The 10,930-nt window shown below is 37.4% G+C and overlaps 1 protein-coding gene across 1 annotated transcript; it reads left to right on the top strand.

Moving 5' to 3' along the window:
* Positions 1 to 5,216: 5,216 nt before the first annotated feature.
* On the top strand, positions 5,217 to 6,405 carry LOC149227497 (protein EXORDIUM-like 2). The gene has a single exon (XM_089375518.1). The coding sequence runs from the start codon at positions 5,335 to 5,337 to the stop codon at positions 6,256 to 6,258; it is 924 nt and encodes a 307-aa protein (XP_089231644.1). The 5' UTR covers positions 5,217 to 5,334; the 3' UTR covers positions 6,259 to 6,405.
* The last annotated feature ends 4,525 nt before the right edge of the window (positions 6,406 to 10,930 follow it).

Genomic DNA, 10,930 nt, shown 5'->3' with positions numbered 1-10,930 from the left:
ACATTATCACACGTATTACAATATTCTAGATGAATTTCTTTGGATTGCACTTTCTCCCTGACATAATGAAATTGAGTATCAATATGTTTAGTGTTTTTGTGAAACACTGAATTGTTGGCCAACTTGATTGAACTTTGATTGTCACAACTGATTGTTTTTGGGACTGTCTATTCTTTCCCTACATCCTGGAGAAGTCTCCATAGCCAAACTGCCTCACACGTTGCTACACACATGGCTTGATAATCTGCCTCCGTTGAGGACAAGGAGACAATGTTCTTCTTCTTGCTTCTCCATGTGATCACCCTGGATCCAAGACTGAATGCATATCCTGTTATAGATCTGTGATCATCTACAATTCCTACCCAATATGAATCTGCAAATCCTACCAATCTAACATCATAAGAGTCAGTGTAAATAATACCGTAATCTACAGTACCTTGTAGATACCTCAAAACACTCTTCGTTGCATTCCAGTGGCTTTCAAGTGGCTTAGATATAAATTGTAGCACACTGACTGCATAAGCCAGGTCAGGTCTAGTGGTGGTTAGGTAGATTAGACTCCCAACTAGTTGTCTGTAAAGTGTTGCATCCGCTGCTTTTGAGCCATCCTCACATAGCAATTTGATGTTCTGCTGCAATGGTATCGGTGCAGGCTTACACAGATCCATTCTAAACTTTTCTAATAGGTTTTTAACATACTTTTCTTGAGACATAAATGTTTGACTTGAGTCTCTCCAGATCTCAAGACCTAAATAGTATCTGAGTTCACCAAGGTGCTTCATCTCAAACATATGTGACATTTGTTGCTTGATTTCATCAATTAGATATGTAGCATTACCTGTAATTATCAAATCATATACATATAATGAAATAAAAAATACGCACCCTTATTCATCTTTCATGGTTTAAAGATTAGTATAATTCTTACTTCTATTATAGCTAGCTTGTAGAAAAAATGAATCAATTTTCTCATACCACCATTTGGGAGCTTGTTTTAGTCCATAAAGTGCTTTCTTCAACCTACAAACTAAATGTTCTTTTCCTTTCTGTACAAACCCTTTTGGTTGCTCTAGATAAACCTCTTCTTTTAGTTCTCCATTCAAAAATGCAGACTTTACATCTAGTTGGTGTATCATCCAATGTTTCTTAGTAGCTAAAGTGATTAACATTCTGATAGTGTTCAATTTAGCTACAAGGGCAAAGGTTTCTTCATAGTCTATTCCTTCTTTTTGTGAGTACCCCTTTGCAACCAGCCTAGCTTTCAGTTTTTATATAGTTCCATCTGCATTAATTTTCGGTTTATATAACCATTTACAACCTATGGTCTATTTTCCTCTAGGAATTTCAACCAATTCCCAAGTGTGATTTTTTATTATTGAATCATATTCCTGTTCCATGTCTGTTTTCCATTCACTACTTTAATTTGCTTCTTTATAACTAGATGGTTCAACCACATTCATCATACTAGTTATAAAAGCCTTTTCTCTATATCTTGCAGGTATTTGAGCTTTCCTACCTAATCTCCTGAGTGGTGGGGTGGTGGTTTCAAACCTTATTCGATCATCATTTATTTCTTCTTGCTGCTCTTGCTGCTACTGTTGTTGCTATTGTTATTGCTGCTGTTCATCGTTTGCCTTTGTTTGCTGCTGACCCTGACTGTTCTCTGCTTCTTTTTCCTCAAAGTACAGAATGTCCCATCCATCATTGTGCTCATCATATTCTTCATTATCTTGCTCATGGAATTTAATATCTCTACTAACAAAGATCTTGTGAGTAGAGGGATTAAATAATCTGTATGCTTTATATGACGAACAATACCCTATAAAAGTACATTTGATGGCTTTTGAGTCTAATTTTCTTCTATCTTCCTTTGGTATGTGGGCAAATGCTTGACATCCAAATATTCCTAAGTGTTTTAGTGCAGGTTTATATCCATATAAAGCTTCAAATGGAGTTTTAGACTAAAGACTTTTTGTGGGACTCCTATTTTTCAAATAAATCACAATATTCACTGCTTCAGCCCAAAAACCATTCGAAAGATTTTTACCTTTCAACATACTTCTAGCACATTCCACCAGAGTTCTTTTCTTTCTTTCTGTTACTCCATTCTGCTATGGAGTATTGGGTACTGTGAACTGCTACAAAATTCCATGATATTTACAATATCTGATAAACTCATCTTTCCTGTATTCTCCCCCTTGATCAGAACGGAGAATTTTTATCTGTTTCCCTGTTTGTCTTTCAATTATATTTTTAAACTACTTAAAGTATTCGAATGTATGACTCTTCTTACTTAAGAAATACACCCAAGAAAACTTCATACAATCATCAATAAAAAGTAGGAAATATAGTGCACCTCCTAATGATTTTGTCTACATGGGACCACAAAGGTCTGTGTGCACTAGCTCCAGTATATCCCTTTGTTTCTTTTCTACTCTAACAGGGAATTCTTCTCTATGCATTTTTCCTAAAGTACAGGCATCACAATCATTATGTACTTGTTTTAGCATAGGAAGATCTCTTACCATTTCATTCCTTTGTAATAACAACAAATCATTATAGTTGATGTGGCTGAATCTCTAACTCCAAAGCTCTTATGTAGTTAGGCTCGCTGCTGTCAATGCTCGAACCGATGCAGGTCTCACATCCAATTTGTACAGTCCTCTTGTTCGGATTCCTATAGCAATTATCTTCATGCCATCTAGCAGATCTTTAATGTAGTAGTTAGATTTTAAAACTTTCAAATCCTGATCTGTAATCATAGATACAAAAATCAAATTCTTTGTTATGTTAGGCACATACATTGCATTATAAATTTGTTTAATATTACCATCAGGTAGAATAACAGAAACTTTCCCACATCCTTTAATTTGATGACTTCTGTCATCACCAAGGTAAATCTGTGCGCCTTCGTTGATCTCTTTAAAATCCTCCAGCCAGTGCTTATTCCCTGTCACATGTGTTGATGCTCCTGAGTCTACATACCAGATGTCTGCATCAACATTTTGATCATGATCTGCCATGAACAATCTTAAATTCTACACCTGATCACCATTCGCGAGATGACCTGCATGTCTCTTTGGCTTCTGTTGTTCTTCATGGTATTTCTTTTTCCTACACTCCCTAGCAACATGACCCAGTTTTCCGCAATAAAAACATTTAGCTTCAGAGTAGTTTTTATTTGGGTACATACCTTGGCTCAGATTTGGCTGTTTCTATGAACTTGCTCCGTTTTGCTGTTGTGGACCTCCTTTTCCTTTGTAGAAGTTTTTTCTCGCCATCAATGCAAGATCGACACTCTGGGGCTTCAGAGTCGATCTCCTCTCTTCTTCCTGCATCGATATACCTGTCAGCTCTTCAAAATGCAGGATCTTTTCTCTAGAATTTATCCTAGTGATGAACATTTGATAATCATCAGTGACACCATTCATTGTAATCGTTACAAGATCTGTATCGTCCATTGTATGACCAATATCTGATAATTTGGTTTTCAGATCCTTAATCCTTGCTACAAATGAAGCAATTGTTTCATTCTCCTCCATCTTCATGGATAGGATCTTACTTTTGAGGAACAGAAGCCGATTTGAATTTCTGATCTCATACAACTCCTTTAGAATTCCACAGATCTCGTTAGCTGACTTACCTTCTTTGATGTGTGGTATAATACAGTATTTCATTGACATCTTTAACATTGTTCTTGCTTTGCTTTCTCGTTTCTCCCAATTTGGGACCGATGCTGATCCAGTAGCGGGCCTCAGCTCATCCCCATTCACAATCGTCCAAGCACTCTGCGCTTCTCGCAGAGTCTACATCTTAAACTTCCAATTTGCATAATTGGAACCATCGAGCTTGTTATGCTCGTTCATGCATGCTTCAAATATGTTGTTATTCATCTTGGCAATTTAGAAAAAAAAAATCAACAGGTAAAGAAAAATGTTAAATTTACCCCAGATCTGTGACAGAGACAGATCACTGTTCTTCAATGTTGTTTGATCTCGTAGCACACGCGCAGAGCACCGTGGCTTCCTTTTTAGCCTCCAGACAACCTTCTGTTGTCAGCTACAGCCTTGTTATTGGTTTCCCCACGCAGCTTCTCTGACAGCTACAGCCTTGTTCTTGGCTTTCCCCCACAGCCACAGCCTTGTTATTGGCTTCCACAATCGTTGCAGATCTTCCTGTTGTTTCTGTGACGTCGTCACAGCTGTACACATCTTTGCTATGACAAAAAAGTTAGAAAATTTGCGCGAAGGATCTACCATGCACTCGTCGCAGAGGTACACTCGAAACCAGCGACGATTTCGAAATCGTCACAATTATCTGCCTTACAACTGCGATGATCTCGGTTCAAAGAACCACCCACCAGCGAGCGTACAGGTTCCTCAACCCTGGCGCTCTGATACCATGATAAAAATGACAATGTTTGTATTAAAATAAAACTCATTGGTGAACTCTACGAAAGAGAGTCTGAACCAAGAGAGTCTGGCTCTGCGGAACGCTCTACATTGTTCATCCACATTACACATTTAAAAATATGATTCTAAAGAAGTTAGAACAACATTCTAAGAAATAAAAACTAATTCCTATCCTAAAGTTACGTGAACCAATTCTAAAATATTCTTCATTATCTTCAACATACATATATTAATTGCATTATTAAAAATAAAGCAGTTACATACCAAAGTCATACCCTACAATTATCTACAAACGGGAAGCGCTCAAATAGATAAGTTCAACATCAAACGTAAGAAAACAGTTTCTTAATAAAAAGCGCTCAAATAGAGAAGTTCAACATCAAACGTAAGAAAACAGTTTCTTAATGAATAACTACAAACAAGGTTGACCAAAAGATTGCCGAGCACGCTGGATGACCCGATTTTATACCATCACATTAATGAATAACTATAAACCATGTTGACCAAAACATTACCGAGCAAGCTGGATGAGCCAATTTTATAGCAACATTGTTTCAGAGAACAACTGTTCTCTTAACTTTTAGTCCACACGCGTGACGCGTCCCAAGGGTGGTGGAAGGAATGGTGAGGCGTGTCTCCTTTAATGCAACACAGTTGTGTAAAATAAGTAGTAGGATAAATGGCGTATATGAAACGGCATCCTAGCTGTCACTCCTCTTTCCTTCAACGAAACGATACTCGTATGTTGATCACCCCCCTCCTTTCTATTTAAATTGGTTACCAACATCATTCTCCCCACACAGCCAGCGAGTGGAACTCCTATTTGTGGGCACGCCCAGACTTCCCATATAAACACCAGGCCGTTCTTTCTTTCCAGCCACCCAGCTGCACCAGAGTGTTATAGTAGTAGAATTTTTTGGGAATGGGTAGGTGTATGCTTCTTGTATGTGTATATCTTCTGATTGATTTGTGTTCCTCAGTATTGGTGGAACAGCAGCCTCTTGTTGTAACATATCACAACGGTCCCCTGCTCACCAACAAACCCATTGTGGATGTCTATGTAATTTGGTATGGCAGATTTAGCCCTTCTCAACGCTCCATCGTGGGAGATTTTGTGCAGTCTTTGGAAGCTAGCAAGGCCATGGGGCCATCTGTGTATAGCTGGTGGAAAACCACTGAAAGATACAGTGGTGCCTCCAACAAGGCCGTCACCATGACAAACACAAGGCTCGGAAACCAAAAGCTGGACGAGGGTTATTCCCTGGGCAAGTCCCTGAAGCAGAGCGACATTGCGGCTCTGGTGGAGACAGCAATTGCTTCGAGAGTACTGCCGGAGAATGGCAATGCCGTGTATTTGGTTCTCACGTCTGATGATGTAGCTGTGGAGGGCTTCTGTATGAGTTGTGGATTTCATGCTAATCTCTTGGCCGCCCAGAGCCTTCCTCTTCCATATGCGTGGGTCGGGAATTCCGAAACTCAATGTCCCGGGCAGTGTGCGTGGCCTTTTCATCAGCCCATGTACGGCCCCCAGACTCCTCCCCTGGTGGCACCAAACGGTGACATTGGCATCGATGGAATGATCATCAACATTGCCACTGTTCTTGCAGGAGCAGTCACCAATCCCTTTGACACCGGCTATTTCCAAGGCGACGCTGCTGCACCTATGGAGGCAGTCTCTGCCTGCTCGGGTATATATGGCAAAGGGGCTTATCCGGGGTTCCCCGGAGAGGTACTGGTGGATAAAACGACTGGGGCAAGCTACAATGCTCGCGGAGTTAATGGGCGGGATTTTCTGCTGCCAGCTATGTGGGATCCCGTTACAGGATCCTGCAAGACAATAGTATAAATTATTTTTTGTAATTTTCCTGCTTCTAAATGGCCATGAATACGGAGAGGAGGCGAGGGAATTAAGAGTAGATTTAAGCCAAGGGTGCACAATGTCTATATGTACATACTCTGACGTTTTTAATAAGTTTAAAACGCGTTCTTTTGTTACGATTTGTTTCACACTGGCGAAAAGCTATGGTCTCTGTTTGTTTCAATGTTCTTGGCGAATAGAAGTTTGTGGACAATATGCGATTAAATAAATGAAGACACAATTAAAAAGGAAGTGTGAGATCCTGTGTAATTTCATTCCGCACACAGCCTTTCCGTCCCTTGCATGTGCACTACCTTTTCTTATTCCATAAGCATTCTCTTCATTTCCGAACATATCGTCTAGAATGACAGGTGTGGAAACGCCGTGCAATGGACGAATCCGGCCTCTGTAACGAAAGGAATTTGTTACTAGGGTTGGGTTCGTACTCGCTTGATGTGGGGTATACGTTGAGGTGAATTCATGTGCGTGTCAACATAACCTACACAGCCGTTGATTGGAATTGGACATCCAATTACATGTCTCAATATAACCTACACGGCTATTGAGTGGATTTGAATGTCCAACCATATACTTTGAAAAAAAACTACAGCTGTGGAGTGGATTTGAACTTCCAACCATATTCCTTACGAACCCATCATATCAATGCTATTCCAAATTATACTACCTTATAACGAATAATTTATTTATTTAAAATTCATTTTAATTTAACAATCATTATATATTATTTAAAACACTTTATTTATTTAAAAGACATTTTAACTCATTATTTATCAAGATGAGCAGGGGTTAGCATTTTCTTTATTGATTTAGTTTTTTTGGTTGGTAAAACCTTGTATTCTTATAAGATAAGTGTTGTTTTGATTTTTTCTTGTGAATTTTTAGTTGCATTTTTATTACTTTGGGTTGAATTATTTATTTGATTTGTTTATTAGCTAATTTAATGGTCATTTCCCAAGGTGCAAGCTCATCAAATTTTTTTATTTTTTTTTTCCATGGTGAGGTTATATTTGTTTGATTGTGGGATTAGGAGAAAGAGACATTTATCTTGATTTGACAGGGTAGGGTGTTGAATAATACTAACTTTGAGTAGCTTGGACATTATTATTGGTATTGTTGTAGTGTGTTTGATATTGAAATCAATAATGCTTACTTGTCTTATGTACGATCAAATTAAATGTTGTTGTTATTATTATTATTATTAGTCATTGCAAGGTAGAATTTGTCATTTTGTTAGAGGTATTTTTCTAAGCTTCAGAAGGATGTTAGATCTAGTTAGATATGATAGATTCTCTCTAGCTATTTGGACGATATTATGTGTAGTTGAGATATTCTCTCAATGATTTATCACTGTGGCAAGATAATTTTTCTAGCTTGATGAATGGATTTATGTGTCTACGTATGTACAATTATTTGTCAATAGAACAAAAATGTACATGTTTGGTGTGTGTGTGAAAGAAATGCTTACTGTCTCATTTCTCTACATGGTATCAAAATGGTGTTGGCCTTGACTCCCTAATAGAATTAGTGTATGTGAGAGAAGGATGTTTCTGGAGTGATTGCTATATTGTGTCCCTAAAATTGTGTGAACCATTATTTTTCAATGGTGATTGTGCTTATTTGAGTTGTCCATCATATTGATATTATACACTATTTAGTGTTGTTCTCAAACTCAAGGATTGAAGGGCATGGAGCATTACCAAGCTTTGCAAGAATTTGAAAGCATTTGCAACAAAATTGTCTAATTTGACAAGAATCACATTGATATATATTTCGAATAATGAAACAATGACTAATTGGTACTTTTCTTATAATATGCATTTCATGTTTTGGTGTAATGAATAGACATTGCTAAGGAAATTTTCAATGGATGAAGATGGTAACATGATATTTTCGAAATATGATTTCATGATTTACATGATCTATCAATGAGAGTTTAAGAAGTTGTAGTGGCTTGGTGATTCCGTGTCCATATTTCAAGTAAAACTTGCATGGTTTTGTGAAAAGACAGTGCAAGAATTAGATAATAAAGTATGGTAAGGCCATGAATGCTTAACACGTGATGTGCATGTTTCATCTATTATGCCCATTTCAATAGAGAAATCAAATCAATTAGCTAAAATAAATGATAAGATTAAAAAAATCTTGGAACATGTTACAAGACTTGGAGAGGAAGACAATGTTGATGAAGCAAAAACATTGATCGTGAAGGTGGATATATTAAATGTGGAAATAGAGTCTTGGTGTTCCTTTTGAAACTATTCCAAGTTATTATTAATATTTAATGGTTTACTTGGAAAAATTTCTACTAAAGAATTGTCAAACTTCTCCATATAATGCAAAGCTACTTTACATTGATGAGATGATAAATATTCAATATTACATTCTCTTGAAAACTGTGATCTTGTTCACATTATGAAGCATAATCATTATTTTTCATCAAGTGTATCAATTGATCTTCATCATCTATTTGTGAAAGAGTAAATATTGGCTGAATATCCTCAAAGTCGTCATTATCATCATCAATCGAAACTTCACTTTATACTTCAGTTATTGTTTTTGCAGGTGGATAGAATGTGAATTACTTAGTAGAACTACAATAAAAAATGTACATATCACCAAATCTACAATTTATGAATGCATCAAATGTAGCTAGCCAAGGTTTACCAAGGATCAATGGATGGCCTCTTAAATTATTCTTTGGAGTTAAAATCATAAAATCAACAAGTACTCCCATGAATCTACAGATACATATACATCTTCTAATATACCATCAAGTTTGACAACAGATCTATCTTCTAACTATAAAAGAGTTGGGGTATATGATTAGGAAGCTTCAATTGATCCATAGTGTTCTTACTTATGATATTAATGACTATTCCTAAATCTATCAAAGTGTTTGGGATTTCAATACCACTGATGTGAATTTTTATAATAGGGCTACCTGGATCTAGCTATTTTTGAACTATTCGTTTCCCCATCATAATATATGCAATCTTGCGTACGAGCTAAATCTTTTTAACATCTTTTCTTTTTCTTCCTAGTTTTTTAATGCACAACTCCTTTACTGTATTTGCAAATATTGGTATTTCCTTTATAGCCTAAAGTAAATGAATTTTAATGTAAATATTTTTCAATTCATCGAGCATATCATACTCGGGTTAAATAATTTGTCTTTCTATTCCCTTATCAATTTTGAGTCTTTCAAGAAAAGGGGGACTTTGTAGGGAAACAAAAGGTTGCTCTATTAGAGGAATTGTAGGAGTTGGTTTTATTTGGTTGTCACCTAATTGTGTAGGAACTTATTCCTTTGGAGGAGTCTTTTCTTCATCAATAGATGCCCTTTTTCAGGAACTTTAGCCTCCTTAAATTCTTGAATGAAAATTGGTGGTGATTCTTTTGCAAAACCCTACCAGATCTAAGTTGGACATCATTTAGAACTAGAGGGGCTACCATAAAAGCTTGAAAATTTCGACCCCCAATATTATATATAAGTTATTGAGGATATTTATTATTTGGATCCAGAAGTGGTTGAGCAGGTAGTTGATTGGATTTTTGAGGAAATGGAGTGGCTGTCAAGGGAAGTGGTTGAATTGTAGTCAATTGGGGTTGAAATTGTGATTACATAGGTTGTGAAGATTGAAAGGGCTAATATTGAGATTGGTATTGAGGGTATGGCTATTGGAATTGAGGATATTGAGGATTCCTACTGTAAGAATTTTTCCAACCCTGTGACCAGGCTGGGTTTTGGGATCTAGGTGGCCAAATTTTCCAAGGAATAGGTGTATTCCAATTTCTTTGTGGTTATGAATATGATTGATATTGTGGATTACCTCTAAGGAACCGAACAAATCTTGGCTGATAGAAAGCGGAAGGAAGTGGGAAGACGAACCAGGGTTTCGATCGGTGACGTAATCCTCCATGAAAGGATGCACAGGAGGGAGCTCCTCTCCCTCCTACAAGCAGGTTGTGGCTAGCAGGGGAAAAAAACGATGGAAAATGATAGAGAGCCTTCAGAAGGAAGGGATAGGAACAATGAAGAAGACCAGGAGGGAACTAAGTCAAGGAAGCATAATAATGCAACGGAAAATGAGGAAGAAGTCAAGGAACTAGGCACTAAAGACAAAGCGCACATGGGCCCATGCAAACCCAAAGCGGTGGTAACCCCAAGAGTCATTATAAATGATCTAGCATTGCAGGTGCACAGGGATCACATGCAAATTTATGCAATCATATGTAAATTCATGGGGTTGTGGCCCACTGAAAAAGCCTTACAAACGTGAATTAAATACCACTGGAAACCAAAAGGCAACATTGATCTACATCTGGGGTCCAAGGGATTTTTCACTATAGTATTTGCAAATCTTGAAGATAGGGACAGAGTGTTTGAAGGAGGGCCATACTTTTATGCTGCAGCAAGCCTCTATATGAGACCTGGATTATGAATTTTGTTCTAGAACAGGAAACTTTCACTTTGGTCCCAGTCTAGGTTAGACTCTATTCTCTACCTCTTGATTACTGGAAAACGGAATCTCTATCAGCAATAAGAAATAAGTTAGGGTGTCTTCTCAAAGTTTCTAAGGCCACTAGAAGAGGAAAGTATACTTCCTTTGTCAGAATATGTGTGGAGATGGATCTCTCT

The sequence above is a fragment of the Pinus tabuliformis genome, chromosome J (genome assembly GCF_031772625.1).
Source record: "Pinus tabuliformis cultivar Carrire ecotype Pingquan chromosome J, CPIR1, whole genome shotgun sequence".
NCBI lineage: Eukaryota > Viridiplantae > Streptophyta > Pinopsida > Pinales > Pinaceae > Pinus > Pinus tabuliformis.
Note: the sequence above shows the minus strand (reverse complement) of the source record. Positions and strands in the feature narration are given on the sequence as shown.

Coding starts and splice junctions, on each gene's coding strand:
- LOC149227497 (XM_089375518.1), top strand. CDS start 5,335: ATGGGTAGGTGTATGCTTCTTGTATGTGTATATCTTCTGATTGATTTG.